At 43.7% G+C, this 21,167-nt stretch overlaps 1 protein-coding gene across 5 annotated transcripts in view; it reads right to left on the bottom strand.

Moving 5' to 3' along the window:
- eps15l1a (epidermal growth factor receptor pathway substrate 15-like 1a) overlaps positions 1-21,167 on the bottom strand; it is a 260,935-nt gene that overhangs the window by 15,369 nt on the left and 224,399 nt on the right. For all 5 annotated transcript variants that reach the window (XM_034180180.1, XM_034180179.1, XM_034180181.1 and 2 more), the window contains exon 23: positions 17,335-17,496. In XM_034180180.1, coding sequence (XP_034036071.1) covers positions 17,335-17,496 — 162 coding nt within the window. The remainder of the gene's footprint in view (positions 1-17,334; positions 17,497-21,167) is intronic.

Below are 21,167 nucleotides of genomic sequence, written 5' to 3'. Positions count from 1 at the left end.
ACTACTCCTCCTAAAAAAAACAAAAAATAATGCAAAAATACAGGGGAGAATGAGAAAAGGAAAATGGCTGGGTGGAAAAGGTGCGCGACAACAACTATAAGTATTGTTTACTTTTCAGACTTTATTTTTTGCACTTTTTATTACACTAAATGTGTAAATGTGCACTGTTACATTGTTTTGCACTGTTACATTGTTTTGGATGATGCAAATTTTCAATTGTTTTTTGTTAATTTATACAATTTTAAGTTAAGCAATAGCACTACAGAGAGATTTATTTTTAAATAATTTTTTTTAATTCTATGCTTTGAAGCAGGACAGAATGCTCATATTGAAATTGTGTGAAAATTTATTTTGCACTAAAAATAAATTGCTAAATAATAATTTGTTTTCCGCATGTTCATATCAGAACAAATGCATGTATGCATCTACTTAAATTCAGGGTCAAGTCAACAGTCAAATGGTTAAAAATCATTTCACACAGACGCTGGGAAGGGTGAAGGCAATGGTCGGTCGGCCCTGGCGTTGAGGTGTCCCTTATTTATTTTTCAGAGAGTTGGCAACCCTACACAGAAGTGAAAATGGGCACAACAATCAAAAGCACATTTCCTTATCCCGTATTTCCGGACTATATGTTGCACCAGAATATTCATCGTATTTCCCAAAAATGCCTCATGAAGAGGAAAAACCCCAACACTGTGTTAACAGACATAAGCTAACATGCTAATTAATGTTATTGTTGACTTCATGCTGTATTGCACATCTCGGTACTTTGTGTCCTTTTTGCCCTCCTTGGTTATGGCGGCTGTGCCCCCATGTAGGCACGGCAGCGTTACATTAGCAGTATAGGGAGTGTGCACTCTCACCACTTGGCCAACACTAAACAGACAAAAAACATATGTTGAGAGCTAAACGTGTACATGGTTACCTCATTAAATGTAATGAAAACTCCTTTTCATTTTTAAAACTTTACTGTTACCTTTACCTTAGTTTACCAGTTCTCTCCATTGCTGTTGTTACTATTCCACAAAAAGCAAACAAGTGGAGCTCTAATTAGTATAAAGGTTATAGTCCCTATAACCCTATAGTCTTTAATCAAGAGTGTGGTCTTTCTGTTTCAGAGCATGGCTTATTAATTTCAGTCCGTTCAGCCCATCCTCCTCATTCAGATCTCCTTGTTCTTATTTTAAAGCAGTTGGATCCAGCTTAATGGTGCTCTACTGCCACCTTCTGCTCTGGAGTGAGACAATATGAGTATATTTCGTATTGTTACATGGGAAAACAAGGTACCAGCAGATTCTCACAAATCCAACAAGACCAAGCATTCATGATATGCACACTCTTAAGGCTATGAAATTGGGCTATCAGTAAAAAAAAGTAGAAAAGGGGGTGTTCACAATAATAGTAGTGTGGCATTCGGTCAGTGAGTTTGTCAATTTTGTGGAACAAACAGGTGTGAATCAGGTGTCCCCTATGTAAGGATGAAGCCAGCACCTGTTGAACGTGCTTTTCTCTTTGAAAGCCTGAGGAAAATGGGATGTTCAAGACATTGTTCAGAAGAACAGCGTAGTTTGATTAAAAAGTTGATTGGAGAGGAGAAAACTTATATGCAGGTGCAAAACATAGGCTGTTCATCTACAATGATTTCCAATGCTTTAAAATGGGCAAAAAAAAAAAACCAGAGATGCGTGGAAGAAAATGGAAAACAACCATCAAAATGGATAGAAGAATAACCAGAATGGCAAAGGCTCACCCATTGATGAGCTCCAGAATGATCAAAGACAGTCTGGAGGTACCTGTAAATGCTGTGACAGTTAGAAGATGCCTGTGTGAAGCTAATTTATTTGCAAGAATCCTCCGCAAAGTCCCACTGTTAAATAAAAGACGTGCAGAAGAGGTTACAATTTGCCAAAGAACACATCAACTGGCCTAAAGAGAAATGGAGGAATATTTTGTGGACTGATGAGAGTAAAATTGTTCTTTTTGGGTCCAAGGGCCACAGACAGTTTGTGAGACGACCCCCAAACTCTGAATTCAATCCACAGTTCACAGTGAAGACAGTGAAGCATGGTGGTGCAAGCATCATGATATGGGCATGTTTCTCCTACTATGGTGTTGGGCCTATATATCGCATACCAGGTATCATGGATCAGTTTGGATATGTCAAAATACTTGAAGAGGTCATGTTGCCTTATGCTGAAGATGACATGCCCTTGAAATGGGTGTTTCAACAAGACAATGACCCCAAGCACACTAGTACACAAGCAAAATCTTGGTTCCAAACCAACAAAATTAATGCCTCGCAGATGTGAAAAATCATGAAAAACTGTGGTTATACAACTAAATACTAGTTAGTGATTCACAGGATTGCTAAAAAAGCAGTTTGAACATAATAGTTTTGAGTTTGTAGCGTCAACAGCAGATGCTACTATTACTGTGAACACCCCCTTTTCTACTTTTTTTTACTAACAGCCCAATTTCATAGCCTTAAGAGTGTGCATATCATGAATGCTTGGTCTCAATGAATTTGTGAGAATCTACTGAATCTACTGGTACCTTGTTTCCCATGTAACAATAAGAAATATACTCAAAACCTGGATTAATCTTTTTAGTCACATAGCACTACTATTATTCTGAACACTACTGTATACCGTATTTTCCAGAGTATAACTTTTTACTAGTCTGAAAGGTCCTGCGATTTATGGTCCATTGTGACTTATATGGAAAAAAACGCGATTCATGACCACAACTTTTCTTTACACTTGAAATGAGAAACACACCATTAAACTGCCTTTGCAATTGAAAAATGAGAGAGGTGGAAACTTCCCAACAGGACCTAATTACTTTCAGCACAAAGTGTTCCTTAAATAAGCGATCATCACGGCATCACTATTTTGAGCTTTTCCTAATGTTGGCTCCAGATAAAACACAATTAAGGAATGGCAAAGAGTGTCTAATGACACAAAGAACTGCACTGTGAAAACACACAGGAACAGACCTTCATGTCTGTGTGTGCGCACGTAGTGCACTGTAACAGCGAGCAGATGTTCATATCTGTGTGTCTGTGCGTGTTTATGTGTTTGTTGTTATGGCACAAAGGAAAAGATGTTCATTTCCACAGCAACATGAACATTAAACAGATGCAGTTGTATTTAAATGTTTGGGCTCCCCTGATGATTTCCAGGATTTTCCTTTATAAATCATTGGTTGTTTGGATCAGCAATTTCACTTAAATATATCATATAGCAGACAAACATTGACATTTGAGAAGTGAAATAAAGTTTATAGGATTTACAGAAAGTGTGCAATAATTCTTTGAACAAAATTAGGCAGGTGCATAAATTTGGGCACCCCAACAGAAAAAATACATCAATATTTAGCAGATCCTCCTTTTGCAGAAGCTTCCAATGAGAGTCTGGATTCTGGTTGAAGGTATTTTGGACCATTCTTCTTTTACAAAACATCTCAGGTTTGTTGGTTTCTGAGCATGGACAGCCCGCTTAAAATCACACCACAGATTTTCAGTAATATTCAGGTCTGGGGACTGAGATGGCCATTCCAGAACATTGTACTTGTTCCTCTGCATGAATGGCTTTGTAGATTTTGAGCAGTGTTTAGGGTTGTTATCTTGTTGAAAGATCCAGCCCCGGCGCAACTTCAACTTTGTCACTGATTCATGAACATTGTTTGCAAGAATCTGCTGATATTGACCGGAATCCATGTGACCCTCAACTTTAACAAGATTCCCAGGACCTGCACTGGCCACACAGCCCCACAGCATGATGGAACCACCTCCAAATTTTACTGTAGGTAGCAAGCATTTTTCTTGGAATGCTGTATTCCTTTTCAGCCATGCACACTGCCTCTTATGTCCAAATAACTCAATTTTAGTTTCATCAGTCCACAGCACCTTATTCCAAAATGAAGCTGGTTTGTCCAAATGTGCTTTAGCACCTCAAGCGACTGTTTGTGGTGTGTACACAGAAAAGGCTTCCTCTGCATTACTCGCTTTTTGTATCCTTCCCCTAAACCATGATGTTGAACAGTCTTTCTTTTCAGGTCATTTGAGAGTGGTTTAGACTCTCCCATGTTGCCACTCATTAGAAGAGATGTAAAGAGGGGAAACATTTGCAAATGGCCACCTTAAATACCCTTTCACATGACTGGATTCACCTGTGTAAGGAGGTCAAGGTCAATGAGCTTACCAAACCAATTTTGTGTTCCAGTAATTTGTGCTAAATGCATTCAAATCAATGAAATGACAAGGGTGCCCAAATTTATGCACCTGCCCAATTTTGTTTAAATAATCATTGCACACTTTCTGTAAATACTAGAAACTTCATTTCACTTCTCAAATATCAGTGTGTTTGTCTGCTATATGATTTATTTAACTGAAATCTCTGATACAGAAAACCAATGATTTCTAAAGGAAAATAATGAAAATTATCAGGGGTGCCCAAACCTTTGAATACAACTGCAAATACTGCTGTGAGCTGATTTAAAACTGAACTTACCATAAGTTTGTGTTGGAGCACTCTGTCACTTTGGGAAACATTCCATGTAGAAAGTAATCCACAACAGGAGAGTGTGGTGCTCAAAAGGCCTGATGATCATCCACGGTTAAACAAAGAAGAGGAAAAGTCCAAGTCACGAAACAAAACACAAAACAAAATAATCTGTCATCTGACCACAAAAAGTGGTCCTGACAGGCCCGTAGCTGAGAGGATCCATGAAAGGAGCCCATCCAGATGGGAGGAGGCCCCCCCACCACAGCGCGGCCTTATTAGCCCAGGTTCTCACCCAAAGTTATGGTGTGGTGTAAAACTGTCCCAAGATGCCTTGCTTCGGGAAGGAGACCTCAGAACCACCGAAATAAGATAAAGAAAAAAGTAGTTCTTTGTTCTGCTGAAGAAATACCGTAATGTGTTTTATGTTTTTTTCACTCTTGAATGATAATTTACTTATTTTAAGTACATAGAACAAAAACTTAACAAGAAGAAGAAAATTAATGGTGGGTTTTATTTTATAGATGTACTAAAAAGGAGTTTACATTCCATTTAAATTATGTTGTATGTTCACTTCACATATGATCGTCTGTTCAGTGGCTGAAATAAGAAGTTTACTGCATTTTGTGCTTTTATAGTGACATTAATTAGCTTGCTAGCTCTGCTCCTTTACACTCTGTGCCTTATAAATGAATAATATGGAAATGTAATCCATTTTGCTTCTTGTATGAAGTGATAAATGTGACTTAAATACTTATTTTTTCTCTTAAAGAGGCATTTATGGACCAATGTGACTTATACGGTAAGTCAATTCAAATTATAAATTGCACACCTCCTAATATACTTTAAAAAAGCAATTTATAGTCTGGATACAATAATTCCAGCAGCCTGACAGATCATTTCCCATCTGCTCAGAAGGAGATGTCACAGCCTAAGTATCAAACAGACATGAGATGGAGGCCTGGGGGATAACAGGAGTAGTAGTTACACGAATCAGCATAAAGATGGTGTGAAGGCCAAAAGGCCGGAGCAGCGTTCAGGATTCACACCGTCAATATGCCAGAGAAGGGACTGAGACACCCTGTCCACACCTCTGTCACACCGGCACTGACCACTAGCTGACATCTTAGTGCCACAGACACCATGACGTCCATTCTTACCCCCCATTTAAAACCAAAACTCCAGAGCCAACATGCCAGACCTGGAGAATATTAATCTGATAATTAATCATCAAACCTAGTCTTTCATGTGGTCAACTGGTCAATCAATTGATCATTTAACTTTATTTCCATTTAGCTGCTAACAAACAACAAGGGGGGGAAGAATGACAGCGTGAGAGGCGTCACAAGAGATGGACAAGAACGAAAACACAAACAAACAAGAAAGCGAGCAAAAAATTCTCAGTCATGCAGACTGCAGGATTCTGAGCTGAGCAGTGATACTGCTGGGTCACTGATTCATTCAGAGGTGGGTGTCGCCACATCACCACGGTTTAACCGACGTGACAACTTTAGCACGTATTCTGACAAAGTTTCACACTCTGAAGCCCCTTTCACACCGGGTCCGCTTCGAGTTGCTTCATGTGGCGTCATGATGATGCAGCAATGTCTGCGTCAGATGCACGCAGCAGGGGAGCAGAGAGGTGAGGGTGCAGAGGAGGATCTGCAGACAGATTCAGCTGCAGCAAGTCTGTATGCACTGTGATTTCTCTATTAGTTTCTATGTCTTGTGCTGAGCTGCAGGTCTGCGCTCTGAGTTATGTTATAGTTTATCTTCCTTCCTGTGACCGGGAGCTGCAGCCGGCTTTCACCTTTTCGTTCCATGAGTGGACATAGAGAAGTCCGGAGTTTATACTGGATGTGGACATGTCCTGTCTCTGGCAGTCAGTCTGTGAGCAGGACTTTTTTTTTGGACATTAACACAATCAAAGAGAATTTGACAAGGTGAGCGCAATCTGAGCACTTTTTTCTTTTAATTGTTCACATGTGCGGTGTAGTTTTACTACATTGTGTACACATATAAAAGGTTTGTGTCAACAATCCTACGTGATTTATAGCTCGGGAACAATAGAACACAGCAGGAATCATAAATTGGCGTCGGGTAACGCTGTATTGTGAGGGTGTGGCTTCCAGTCACATTGAGTACTGTTTCTTTGCCCTGACTTGCATTGAAACCACTTCCTTTCTGCGTCCTGTGTTCGATGCAGGAAACATTGAACATGTTTAATTCTTGGCATCCGATTTGCTTCATTTTTTGTGTCCGTCATGGTGTTGTGGCATTGAGCTACATCGTCTCAGCACTAGGTTGCATCCACATAGCATCGTCATGACGCTGCACGATGCAACTCGAAGTGGGCCCGGTGTGAAAGAGGCTTAAGGCCAATTTAAGGCACCCTGATACTTGCACGACTTTGATCCGGGCACTTGCACGCACATCATCGTGACGATCCCACCTGCTGTGTTCCCATCTGGATGCCATGCTTTGTTCCACTGGCTGCCACGCATTGTGTGCTGGACACTGCATGTATAAAGTAATTATTTTGTAGCGGATTAATTATTTTCTCTTCAAGTTGGCTGTTGAAACCGCCTCTAATCGCTTCTGGAATCACAAAGGAGTGCTCCAGCTGCTGCTTTTCTCGCACATGCCTTCTTGTGTGCAGCTGTAAAAGTTTGTGACAGATTTAACATCACGTTATAATTGCATCAGCGCTCTGATGCGGTGCGCTGATGCAACCACTCACACTGTTCACTTCTTTACTTGACTTGACGAGCTGCACATAGTGTTGGTGAGTAGATTGTGCAATGTTCACTACCACTTCACATTTGTTGCACAACATTTACGCATTAAAGATGTTTTGAACATTTCAAAACTGTCTTTGCGCAATGGGGGATTTTCAAGATCCTGCTAAACAGAATTTTGGTATTTTGTTCATGCAAGACGCCGGACTTGGGAGGTTGGACAAAGTTGGATGACAGTCAAATGGAACACTGACGGTACGGGAATTACGCAAAGGATGAGGAACCGTCACGACAGAAAGCAAAACGGAATACGGACGACTTGAAGCTGTTGTTGGGATTCATACAGGAATGAAGCTGGACGACATTTAAGTCCAGATTTATTGTTTTGTTTTGGCTTCAGTGTCCTTCATTAATGCTGTGTGAATGGGGCTTTAGATCAATATTCTCACCACTGCAGCGCTCCTTCTCATGCCTTGTGGGTTAACAACAACGACAACAAAATTACTTTCCGATACGGTGAGGAATTCGCCTCCAGTGGCCATGTCACTCCCTGTAAATCTGACAGCTGAGCAGGTGTTTCTAATGACGCCAAACACGCAAGCAAGAGGCTCACTAACCGGAAGTCTCAATTTCAAGATGGAGGTGGATCTTGAAAATCCCCCATTGCACGTGCCGGTGTCCCTCTCACATTCAGTCTACTAAGGGTGTAACAATACATGTATTTGTATAAAACTGTTTCAGTATGAGAAGTTCGGTTCAGTACAGGGCTGTGCACGGGTGAGTTCATGCTGCGTGTGTTTACTATAATTTCTGGACTATAGAGCGCACCTGAATATTAGCCGCACCCACCGATTTTAAAAAGAAAAAAGAAATTGCACATAAATAAGACGTACTTGTCTGTAAGCTGCGAGTCTCCACGTTGTGACATGACATATTTACACAGAAAGATGTTAGACAGAAAGATTTTTTTTTTTTTTTTCCCCTGAAGTGTTACACGTAAATATTGACATGCACATCATCCAGTGCGTGCGCACATTGTCTCTGCTCCACACGGAGAACTGAGTAATTTTAACGTTGAGATTTCATCACGTGTGCAGCCAGGATCGGATGGAGGCTGTGGTAAATAAAACGTTATTGACGCGCCGTGACTTTTTCGCATTGTTGCGCCAAGACAGAGAACCGGTGGGGAAGGAAGAGGGAGAAGGCTCCGCTCCGCTAACTGATCTGATGGAGCAAAGTGCCGCAGAGGGACTTTCCTTCACTAAAACACACAGGTAAGACCTTATATTTACAGTGTGTGTATGCGTGTGTGTGTTAATTCACACCGCATGAGGAGCGCAGCTTTCAGGAAATCAACTGACAGCATCAATTGACATATTTGCTGTTTGAGAACATTTTATTTAACTTATTACCAGGCAGCACTTTGCAATTATTTTATTTTCCTGTTTGTATACAGTTGTATGCAATAATGTGGGCACCCCTGATGATTTCCATGATTTTCCTTTATAAATCATTGGTTGTCTGGATCAGAAATATGAGTTAAATATATCATATAGCAGACAAACACATTGATATTTGAGAAGTGAAATGAAGTTTATAGTATTTACAGAAAATGTGCAATAATTATTTAAACAAACTAGGTGCATAAATTTCGGCACCCTTGTCATTTGCTCTACACTTTATATGGGGATAAGTGGGTCCTCTATTGCTTGCATTCAACTGGTGCAGAATGCTGCTGAGCGGCTTTTAACTGGTCCCTGTAAATATGAGCACATTTCACCTGTTTTAGCCTCACTTCATTGGCTGCCCATGTCGTTTAGGATCCATTTTAAAATTCTTTTATTTGCTTTTAAATCTCTAAATGGACTTGCCCCATCTTATCTCTCTGAGTTGTTACACTTTTATACTCCCGTCCGGTCACTCAGTTCAGTGTACCAGCTGCTTCTGATGGTGCCTAAAACTAGGTGTAAGCTCAGAGGGGACCAGGCTTTTGCCGTGGCAGCACCAAATCTTTGGAATGATCTGCCACTGCATATTAGACAGGCTTCATCACTTGTGCATTTTAAATCACTTTTAAAAACTCATCTCTTTTCATTGGCTTTTAACATTAAGTGAAATGCTGTGCCTGTGAGCTGTGTGCAATTTACAGTAGTGCTCAGAATAACAGTAGTGCTATGTGACTAAAAAGATTAATCCAGGTTTTGAGTATATTTCTTATTGTTACATGGGAAACAAGGTACCAGTAGATTCAGTAGATTCTCACAAATCTAACAAGACCAAGCATTCATGATATGCACACTCTTAAGGCTATGAAATTGGGCTATTAGTAAAAAAAAAAAAAGTAGAAAAGGGAGTGTTCACAATAATAGTAGCATCTGCTGTTGATGCTACAAACTCAAAACTATTATGTTCAAACTGCTGTTTCAGCAATCCTGTGAATCACGAAACTAGTATTTAGTTGTATAACCACAGTTTTTCATGATTTTTCACATCTGCGAGGCATTAATTTTGTTGGTTTGGAACCAAGATTTTGCTTGTTACTAGTGTGCTTGGGGTCATTGTCTTGTTGAAACACCCATTTCAAGGGCATGTCCTCTTCAGCATAAGGCAACATGACCTCTTCAAGTATTATGACATATCCAAACTGATCCATGATACCTGGTATGCAATATATAGGCCCAACACCATAGTAGGAGAAACATGCCCATATCATGATGCTTGCACCACCATGCTTCACTGTCTTCACTGTGAACTATGGCTTGAATTCAGAGTTTGGGGGTCGTCTCACAAACTGTCTGCGACTCTTGGACCCAAAAAGAACAATTTTACTCTCATCAGTCCACAAAATATTCCTCCATTTCTCTTTAGGCCAGTTGATGTGTTCTTTGGCAAATTATAACCTCTTCTGCACGTCTTTTATTTCACAGAGGGACTTTGCGGGGGATTCTTGCAAATAAATTAGCTTCACACAGGTGTCTTCTAACTGTCACAGCACTTACAGATAACTCCAGACTGTCTTTGATCATCCTGGAGCTGATAAATGGGTGAGCCTTTGCCATTCTGGTTATCCTTCTATCCATTTTGATGGTTGTTTTCCGTTTTCTTCCACGCGTCTGTTTTTTTTTTTTTTTTTTTTTTTGTCCATTTAAAAGCATTGGAGATCATTGTAGATGAACAGCCTATATTGTTTTGCACCTGTGTATACGTTTTCCCCTCTCCAATCAACATTTTAATCAAACTACGCTGTTCTTCTGAACAATGTCTTGAACATCCCATTTTCTTCAGGCTTTCAAAGAGAAAAGCATGTTCAACAGGTGCTGGCTTCATCCTTAAATAGGGGACACCTGATTCACACCTGTTTGTTCCACAAAATTGACGAACTCACTGAATGAATGCCACACTTCTATTATTGTGAACACCCCTTTTTCTACTTTTTTTTTTTACTAATAGCCCAATTTCATAGCCTTAAGAGTGTGTGCGTATCATGAATGTTTGGTCTTGTTGGATTTGTGAGAATCTACTGAATCTACTGGTACCTTGTTTCCATGTAACAATAAGAAATACGAGGTCTATTAGAAAAGTATCCGACCTTATTATTTTTTTCAAAAACTATATGGATTTGAATCACGTGCGATTACATCAGACAAGCTTGATCCCTCGTGGGCATGCGAGAGTTTTTTCACGCCTGTCGGTTGCGTCATTCACCTGTGGGCAGGCTTTGAGTGAGGAGTGGTCCACCCCTCCCGTCTATTTTTTCATTGTTTAGGAATGGCTCAGAGACTGCCGCTTTGCTTGATCAAAATTTTTTCAGAAACTGTAAGGCACATCCGAGTGGACACTCGAACATGCCCAGCTGTTAAACAGTTTCTCGGATACTCACGCGACTGAAAACCATCGAAAGCCGCCTGAATTTTATGAATGGTTATCAACACAAAAGTGTTTCTCTGTGGCGCCGGGCCATGAGCAGCTGCCTGCCGACGCGCGAATCCGTCCGCACGTCTTTCATTACAAAATCTCCTTTAACAGTGGAATGTCCGGATAAACTGCTGATCCCGACCTCTTCTGAAACTTGTCTATTCTCTCACGACATCCTGGGTCAACAGAGGCTTAAATTTGGAAGTTTTCAGCTGGAAACAGGCTGACAACGGCGGCTCGGAACACGGCGCTCCCTCTGGCTCCGTGGGTTGTCATTAAAGCGACAGTAACACTCCATAATCTCTCATCAGCCCTTAAAATTTTCTAATAGACCACGTATACTCAACACCTGGATTAATCTTTTTAGTCACATAGCACTACTATTATTCTGAACACTACTGTAAATGCATTTTGTATTTTAATGTATTTATTGAGTTATTTTTTAATGTATTTTATTGTCTTATTGTATAGCACTTTGTACCCTGTGGGTGATGTTAAAGAGCTTTATAAATAAAGCTGGATTGGATTTGTACTGGATATTGTTTTGAATACATTTAGCACTAATTACTGGAACACAAAACTGGCTTGGTAAGCTCACTGACCCTTGACCTCCTTACACGTGACTCGAATCATGAAAAAGGGTATTTAAGGTGGCCATTTGCAAATGTTTCTCCTCTTTGCATCTCTTCTAATAAGTGACAACATGGGAGCCTCTAAACAACTCTCAAATGACCTGAAAACAAAGAATGTTCAACATCATGGTTTAGGGGAAGGACACAAAAAGCTATCTCAAAGATTTCAGCTGTCAGTTTCCACTGTGAGGAACATAGTGAGGAAATGGAAGACCACAGGCACAGTACTAGTTAAGGCCCGAAGTGGCAGGCCAAGAAAAATCTCAGATAAACTGAAGCAAATGATGGTGAGAACAGTCATAGTCAACCCACAGACCTGCTCCAAAGACCTACAACACGATCTTGCTGCAGATAGTGTCTCTGTACATCGTGTAACTATACAGCGCACTTTGCACAAAGAGATGCTGTAATGCAGAGGAAGACTTTTCTGCATACAGGCCAGAAAGAGTCGCTTAAGGTATGCTAAAGCACATTTGGACAAGCCACCTTCATTATGGAATAAGGTGCTGTGGACTGATGAAACTAAAATTGAGTTATTTGAACATAACAAGGGGCGGTATGCATGGCTGAAAAAGAACACAGCATTCTAAGAAAAACACTTGCTACCTACAGTAAAATTTGGAGGTGGTTCCTTCATGCTGTGGGGCTGTGTGGCCAGTGGAGGTACTGGGAATCTTGTTAAAGTTGAGGGTCACATGGATTACAGTCAATATCAGCAGATCCTTGAGAACAATGTTCATGAATCGGTGACAAAGTTGAAGATGCGCTAGGCTGGATCTTTCAACAAGACAACGACCCTAAACACTGCTCCAAATCTACTAAGGCATTCATGCAGAGGAATAAGTACAACGTTCTGGAATGGCCATCTCTGTCCCCAGACCTGAATATTATTGACAATCTGTGGTGTGATTTTTAAGCTGGCTGTCCATGCTCAGAATCCAACAAACCTGAGATGTTTTGTAAAAAAGAATGGTCCAAAATACCATCCATACATCCATTTTCTTCCGCTTTATCCGGAGTCGGGTCGCGGGGGCAGCAGCTCAAGCAAAGTCGCCCAGACCTCCCGATCCACACACACCTCCCCCAGCGGAACCCCAAGGCGTTCCCAAGCCAGCCGAGAGATGTAGTCCCTCCAGTGTGTTCTGGGTCTTCCCCGGGGCCTCCTCCCAATGGGACGTGCCCGGAACACCTCTCCAGCGAGGCGTCCAGGAGGTATCCGGAAAAGATGCCCGAGCCACCTCAACTGACTCCTTTCGACGTGGAGGAGCAGCAGCTCGACTCTGAGCTCCTCCCGAGTGACCGAGCTCCTCACCCTATCTCTAAGGGAGTGTCCAGCCACCCTGCGGAGGAAACTCATCTCGGCCGCTTGTACTCGCGATCTCGTTCTTTCGGTCATGAGCCAAATCTCATGACCATAGGTGAGGATCGGAACATAGATCGATCCGTAAATCGAGAGCTTTGCCCTCCTACTTAGCACTCTCTTCACCACGACGGTCCGATACAGCGACCGCATCACTGCAGATGCTGCACCGATCCGTCTATCAATCCCATGCTCCATCCGTCCCTCACTTGTGAACAAGTCCCCGAGATACTTAAACTCCTCCACTTGAGGCAAGGACACTCCACCGACCTGAAGAGGGCAAAGCACCTTTTTCCGGTCGAGAACCATGGCGTCGGATTTGGAGGTGCTGATTTTCATCCCGGATGCTTCACACTCGGCTGCAAACCGCCCCAGTGCACGCTGAAGGTCCTGATTTGACGAAGCCAACAGAACCACATCATCCGCAAACAGCAGAGATGAGATTCTGTGGTTCCCAAACCAGACCCCCTCTACACCCTGGCTGTGAAATTGCCTAGAAATTCTGTCCATAAAAATAATGAACAGAACCGGTGACAAAGGGCAGCCCTGGCGGAGGCCAACGTGCACTGGAAACAGGTTTGACTTACAACTGGCAATGCGAACCAAGCTCCTGCTGCGGGCGTACAGGGACAGGATAGCCCTTAGCAAAGGACCCTGGACCCCGTACTCCCGGAGCACCCCCCCACAGGGTGCCCCGAGGGACACAGTCGAACGCCTTCTCCAGATCCACAAAACACATGTGGACTGGTTGGGCGAACTCCCATGAACCCTCGAGCACCCGATGGAGCGTGTAGAGCTGGTCCAGTGTGCCGCGACCAGGACGAAAACCACACTGCTCCTCCTGAATCTGAGGTTCGACCATCGGTCGAATTCTCCTCTCCAGTACTCTGGAATAGACCTTACCAGGGAGGCTGAGGAGTGTGATCCCCCTATAGTTTGGAACACACCCTCCGGTCCCCCTTCTTAAACGGAGGGACCACCACACCGGTCATCCAGAGGCACTGTCCCCAAGAGCCACACGATGTTGCAGAGGCATGTCAGCCAAGACAGTGCCACAACATCCAGAGACTTAAGGTACTCAGGACGGATTTCATCCACCCCAGGAGCCTTGCCACCGAGGATCTTTCTAACCACCTCGGTGACTTCAGCCTGGGTAATGGATGAGTCCGCCTCTGAGTCCCCAGTCTCTGCTTCCTCTTCGGAAGACGTGACAAAGGGATTGAGGAGATCCTCGAAGTATTCCTTCCACCGCCCGACAACATCCCCAGTCAGGGTCAACAGCTCCCCACCCGCACCGTAAACAGTGCTGGTGGAGAGCTGCTTCCGCCTCCTAAGGCATCGGACAGTTTACCGGAATCTCTTCAAGGCCGACCGATAGTCCTCCTCCATGGCCTCCCCGAACTCCTCCCAGACCCGAGTTTTTGCCTCTGCGACAGCACGCTTGACCTGCCAGTACCCGTCAGCTGCCTCCGGGGTCCCACCTACCAACAAAGATAAGTAGGACTCCTTCTTCAGTTTGATGGCATCCCTTACTTCCGGTGTCCACCACCAGGTTCAGGGATTGCCGCCGCGACAGGCACCAGAGACCTTGTGACCACAGCTACGAGCAGCCGCATCAATAATGGAGGTGGAGAACATGGGCCACTCGGACTCCATGTCTCCAACCTCCCACGGGATCTGGGAGAAGCTCTCCCGGAGGTGGGAGTTGAAGACCTCGCTGACAGAGGGGTCCGCTAGGTGTTTCCAACAGACACTCATGATACGTTTGGGCCTGCCAGGTCTGATCGGCTTCCTCCCCTCCCAGAGGATCCAACTCACCACCAGGTTGTGATCGTTCGACAGCTCAGCCTCTCTTCATTGGAGTATCCGAGACACGTGGCCGAAGGTCAGATGATACGACTACAAAGTCGCTCATCGACCTCCGGCTCAGGGTGTCCTGGTGCCATGTGCACTTATGGACACCCTTGTGCTCGAACATGGTGTTCGTGATGGACAAACTGTGACGAGCACAGAAGTCCAACAACTGAACACCACTTGGGTTCAGATCGGGGCGGCCATGCTTCCTGATCAACCCCCTCTAGGTCTCACTGTCGCCGCCCACGTGGGCGTTGAAATCCCCCAGGAGAACAATGGAGTCCCCAGTCGGAGCGCTATTTAGTACCCCTCCCAGGGACGCCAAGAAGGTCGGGTACTCTGCACTGCCACTCGCCTCGTAGGCCGAGACAACGGTGAGAGACCTGTCCCCGACCCGAAGGCGTAGGGACGCGAGCCTCTCATTCACTGGAGTGAACTCCAACACATGGTGACTGAGCTGGGGAGCAATAAGCAATGCGACCCCAGCTCTCCGCCACTCCCTGTGGGCAACGCCAGAAAAATGAAGCGTCCAGCCTCTCTCCAGGAGTTGGGTACCAGAGCCCAAGCTGTGCGTGGAGGTGAGCCCGACTATCTCTAGTCGGTATCTCTCAACCTCCCGCACAAGCTCAGGCTCCTTCCCCCCCAGCAAGGTGACATTCCACGTCCCAACAGCCAGGGGCTGTGAGCATGGACCGGTCCGCCGGGCCACCCGCCCTCGACCGCCACCCAATCCTCTCTGCACCTGACCCCCATGGCCCCATCTGCAGGTGGTGAACCCACAGGAGGGCGGGCCCACGTCGCTCTTTTGGGCTAACCTGGCCGGGCTCTATGGGCTAAGGCCCGACCACCAAAATACCTTCAACCAGAATCCAGACTCTCACTGGAAGCTATAGGAAGCGTTTAGAGGCTGTTATTTCTGCAAAAGGAGGATCTACTAAATACTGATGTATTTTTTCTGTTAGGGTGTCTAAATTTATGCACCTGCCTTCTGATTAAAGAATTATTGCACACTTTCTGTAAATACTATAAACTTCATTTCACTTCTCAAATATCACTGTGTTTGTCTCCTATATGATATATTTAACTGAAATTGCTGATCCAAACAACTAATGATTTAGAAAGGAAAATCATGGAAATCATCAGGAGTGCCCAAACTTTTGCATACAACTGTAATGTTACAATAAACTGTTGGTTTAAACAAGCAAATTTAGGTTTTGCATTTTGTTCCCATACTGTACCAAAAATGAAGCAAACCGTGACCTCAAAACCGAGGTACGTACCGAACCGTAGTTTTTGTGTATTGTTACACCCCTACAGTCTACACTGGTTGACGACAAGTTTACTCTCCTGCACGACACAGTGCGTGCATCAACGTCATGCAAGTGTCAGGGGGCCTTTACACCAAGTCAGTTAGACAGTGCATGCCCACGGACTCACTCAGCCAGGCCGCGTGGCCGGGGTCAGCATGCCTCCTGTGTGCTCTCCCCCGGACGGTGCATCACTGAGTCTGCTCCTAATGGGTGTCATGTGTTGGGTGTGCTTTCATCCCAAGTCCTCAGGGGGCTGCTGTTCTCACCGTGGTTGAGGAACTCCCCTATGGGGGGCTGTTCTGTGCAATGTGGTGCTTACCATGACTCCAGCCACCCTGCCTGCTGTGGGGCCACGCCTGTTGGGGATGGTTGGCACTGATGCGGCTCCTCCCCCTCATGCACATGATGGTACACCTCATTGCACCATGCACATCGGGTGGATGATGACATCATAACCATGTGACTCATACGGACACTACACACTTTCGTTTGTTTTCACAACTACTGTTACCATGAAGACCTCCATTATGAAGCATGATTTAAGTTTTGTTCTTCCTTCATGGTCTTCGTTGGTGTACTTGCTGTTGTCACAGATGATGTTTTGTGTTCTGTCCATCACAGTTTGTCTGATGTTGCTTCTGTCTTTCGCCCTTAATTTATTAAGTGTTCAGCAAATTACTGTGTAATATTATAACATTTGTATCCTTAGTGCTGTGAATCACAACAAAATTAACTGACCTGTGGCACGCACCCAGTAACCGCAGCATGTCACAGCAAAATTAACTGACCTGTGGCACGCGCCCACTGACTGCACTGTGTCACAGTGAAATTAACTGACCTGTGGTGCGCACCCACTGACCGCAGTGTGTCACAGAGAAATGAAGTGGCCTGTGATGCGCACCCACATGTACTGTCACCATGATAAGTGAAGGTGGTCTACACACTAAAATTTAGACAGTATCACCACTAAACATACAGAACTGAAGTCTGCAAAACCCAAAGCAGAGTCTTTAAGGGCATTACTTGATGCTGAGGGTGGGGCAAATGGGTCTTTGCCACTAAAGGGGTCTCCTGGGCCCTTTTTAGTCTGAAACGGGTCGATGTTCTCACTCAAGAATGGCTGGAAGGGGTCACACGGTTTGGAAGTATCATTTGTGCCAGGTATGCCCACTGGTGTTGTCTTACCTGAAGACAGAAAAGACAAAGGCCACAGTCACAACATGAGTGTGAGGACAGATTCTGAATATTTACCACCGGGAAACATTTGTATTCCCTGCTCTCCAACAATACACCAACTAATGGTTCTGTAGTGGTTTGTGTTCAGCAAGTAGTCCCAGCTGCAGCCTGAGAGCCCACACCTGTTCCCACCAGTATGGACCAACCCTGGTCTTTTACTCTGCTGCGTTCCCTTCCTGAACTAAATCCAGAACCAAAGGCCGCTGCTGCAGGTGTTTATGTCCAGCTACTGCAGCAATAAGTGGACAAGAGTCTACGACTCTCCCTAGATGGGATGCCAGTCCATGTCACATGACTTCCCAAGCCACCAAATGAAAAGACGTTACCTCATACCTGCTGCAGATACAGTTCCTTCAAAAGAGACATGAGAATGAGTTTGACAGATTTTAATTCAGTCAAACGTGTTGTGGTCAGGGGGAATCTGTTTGGCCTCTGCGTTGTCTCCCCCTCTCTTCTGTGTTCTCCTGCTGGTGGAGTGGATTGCCTACACCTGTGGCTACGGAGCACCTGCATCAATCAGCGGCGTCCTACTTAAGCCAGGTCTGAACAGGAGGATGCCCCCAGATCTGTCTCGCTACAGAAATGGTAACTGCCTCCCCATCTCAGTAGCTTCAGTGTGTTCTCTGCTCATGTTTTTCTTGGATTATATTCTGTTTTTGCTCACCATTCTTTTTTTGCTCACCTACTCCATTGGCTCACCCGGCTACCCTGCTCCTCTCACCCGTCCTCCAGTGTCCTCTCCTCCTGGCTACCCTCATCCACACCATCATTACATTGTTCAATAAAGCTGTCATCTTTTTTCCATTGGTTTGCCTGCCTCATTGCATTTGGGTCTCTTTGCAGTTCCCGGTGTTTCACAACACAAAGATACCTGTGGCTGACCAGCTCAGGGGGACAAGAACTCAACTACCAAGGTCAGGACCTGGGTCTGACTCCCAGTCCAGCTTTCTGTCTTCATTTGCATCGTCTCAGTCAACCTGGCTGCAAATGGGCAGCAGCCGAGCCTGGAGAGGTGACCTGCGGTGGGCTGGCATCCTGACCAAATCCAGTCTTAGACTCTTATCCACTGCATGCTCTGGAATCCAGAGATAAACACCAACACCAATGTGCCTTGGAGCCTATGGCCGCTTCCGTTCCTGAAAATGGCTGAAGGTCCCATGGCAACACCCTGGTGCCAGCGTTCAGGATATGGAGGTCCCAAAAACTCCCACAACTTCAGCATTTTCTATCCTGAGTGCTAATTTTTTATTGGTACTCCTCCAGTGATAGAGGCTCCTGTACAAACGTGCAAAATTAGAACTAACACGTTGGTAAGGTCAGCCTTACTCATGTGAAACACCTTGTGATCTGGAGTGATATAAGTAAATTGAACAAGGAAACCAACGCTTGAAGCAGTTATTGTAAACCTCGATGTCAGTGAAATCAAAGCATGAGCGGAGAAAACAGTTGTGTGTTCATGTCAAAGAAGAGACAGCAGAAAATCTCTGCCGCCTTGTGCTGCTCGCGCGCTGCGTGTGAAGCTTGGCGCATGTCGGGGTCCAAGCATGGAACTAATTACGAAGAAGATAGTTATCAGGAAGAGGGGGACCAAATGGCACGGAGAAGGTTCAGATCAGTGAGCAGGGTTCCTGCAGCTTATAGCAAGATGGAGTTTTTTTTAGTGCCAGTTGGAATAAAATTGAACACCAGCATTACAGTGAAGCAACCAGGGCCAGGGTCCAGGACAATTCTGTTTATAGGCCCCCTGGCCCACATTCTGAATTCTTAGGTGAATTTTGTGAGTTCATCTCAAACTTGTCGACGAGCGCAGATAACATTCTGATTATTGGTGACTTTAATATTCATATAAATAAGCCTTCTGAGCCCCTCTGCAAATCATTTATGGAAATTGTAGAGGCATTAGGGTTTCAGAAATGCATTCAGGACTCAACACACATTAGTGGAAATACCCTGGATTTGATTCTCGCACACGGTATTGCTGTCACGAATACTGACATCATGCCTCTTGCATCAGTGGTTGTGTTAATCCCCAAAACATGAATCACCTGCAAATCATGAATTATCCGCAAATCGTTAATTGCAAAACGTGAATACTGAAAAAATATCTCCCAAAACGTGAACCCAGGTCTCACAAAACATGAAGAGCATTCATGATATATATATATATATATATATATATATATATATATATATATATATATATATATATATATATATATATATATATATATATATATATATATATATATATATATATATATATATATATATATATATATACACACACACACACATACACACAGTAGTGTTCAGAATAATAGTAGTGCTATGTGACTAAAAAGATTAATCCAGGTTTTGAGTATATGTCTTATTTTTTACATGGGAAACAAGGTACCAGTAGATTCAGTAGATTCTCACAAATCCAACAACACCAAGCATTCATGATATGCACACTCTTAAGGCTATGAAATTGGGCTATTAGTAAAAAAAAAAGTAGAAAAGGGGGTGTTCACAATAATAGTAGCATCTGCTGTTGATGCTACAAACTCAAAACTATTATGTTCAAACTGCTTTTTTAGCAATCCTGTGAATCACTAAACTAGTATTTAGTTGTATAACCACAGTTTTTCATGATTTCGTCACATCTGCGAGGCATGGAGTCAACCAACGTATTGCACCTTTCAGCTGTTATTCCACTCCAAGATTCTTTAACAACATTCCACAATTCATTCACATTTCTTGGTTTTTGCTTCAGAAACACTTTTTTGATGTCACCCCACAAGTTCTCAATTGGATTTAGGTGCGGGGATTGGGCAGGCCACTCCAAAATATTCATTTTGTTTGTTTGGAACCAAGATTTTGCTTGTTTACTAGTGTGCTTGGGGTCATTGTCTTGTTGAAACACCCATTTCAAGGGCATGTCCTCTTCAGCATAAGGCAACATGATCTCTTCAAGTATTTTGACATATCCAAACTGATCCATGATACCTGGTATGTGATATATAGGCCCAACACCATAGTAGGAAAAACATGCCCATATCATGATGCTTGCACCACCATGCTTCACTGTCTTCACTGTGAACTGTGGCTTGAATTCAGAGTTTGGGGGTCGTTTCACAAACTGTCTGCGACCCTTGGACCCAAAAAGAACAATTTTACTCATCAGTCCACAAAATATTCCTCCATTTCTCTTTAGGCCAGTTGATGTGTTCTTTGGCAAATTGTAACCTCTTCTGCACATGTCCTTTATTTAACAGAGGGACTTTGCAGGGGATTCTTGCAAATAAATTAGCTTCACACAGGCTAACTGTCACAGCACTTAGAGGTAACTCCAGACTGTCTTTGATCATCCTGGAGCTGAACAATGGGTGAGCCTTTGGCATTCTGGTTATTCTTCTATCCATTTTGATGGCTGTTTTCCGTTTTCGTCCACACGTCTCTTTTTTTTGGTCCATTTTAAAGCATTGGAGATCATTGTAGATGAACAGCCTATAATTTTTTGCACCTGCGTATAAGTTTTCCCCTCTCCAATCAACTTTTTAATCAAACTACGCTGTTCTTCTGAACAATGTCTTGAATGTCCCATTTTCCTCAGGCTTTCAAAGAGAAAAGCATGTTCA

Source organism: Thalassophryne amazonica, chromosome 10 (genome assembly GCF_902500255.1).
Source record: "Thalassophryne amazonica chromosome 10, fThaAma1.1, whole genome shotgun sequence".
In the NCBI taxonomy this organism is placed as follows: domain Eukaryota; kingdom Metazoa; phylum Chordata; class Actinopteri; order Batrachoidiformes; family Batrachoididae; genus Thalassophryne; species Thalassophryne amazonica.
The sequence above is the reverse complement of the archived record's forward strand: the minus strand, read 5'-3'. Positions and strand labels throughout refer to the sequence as shown.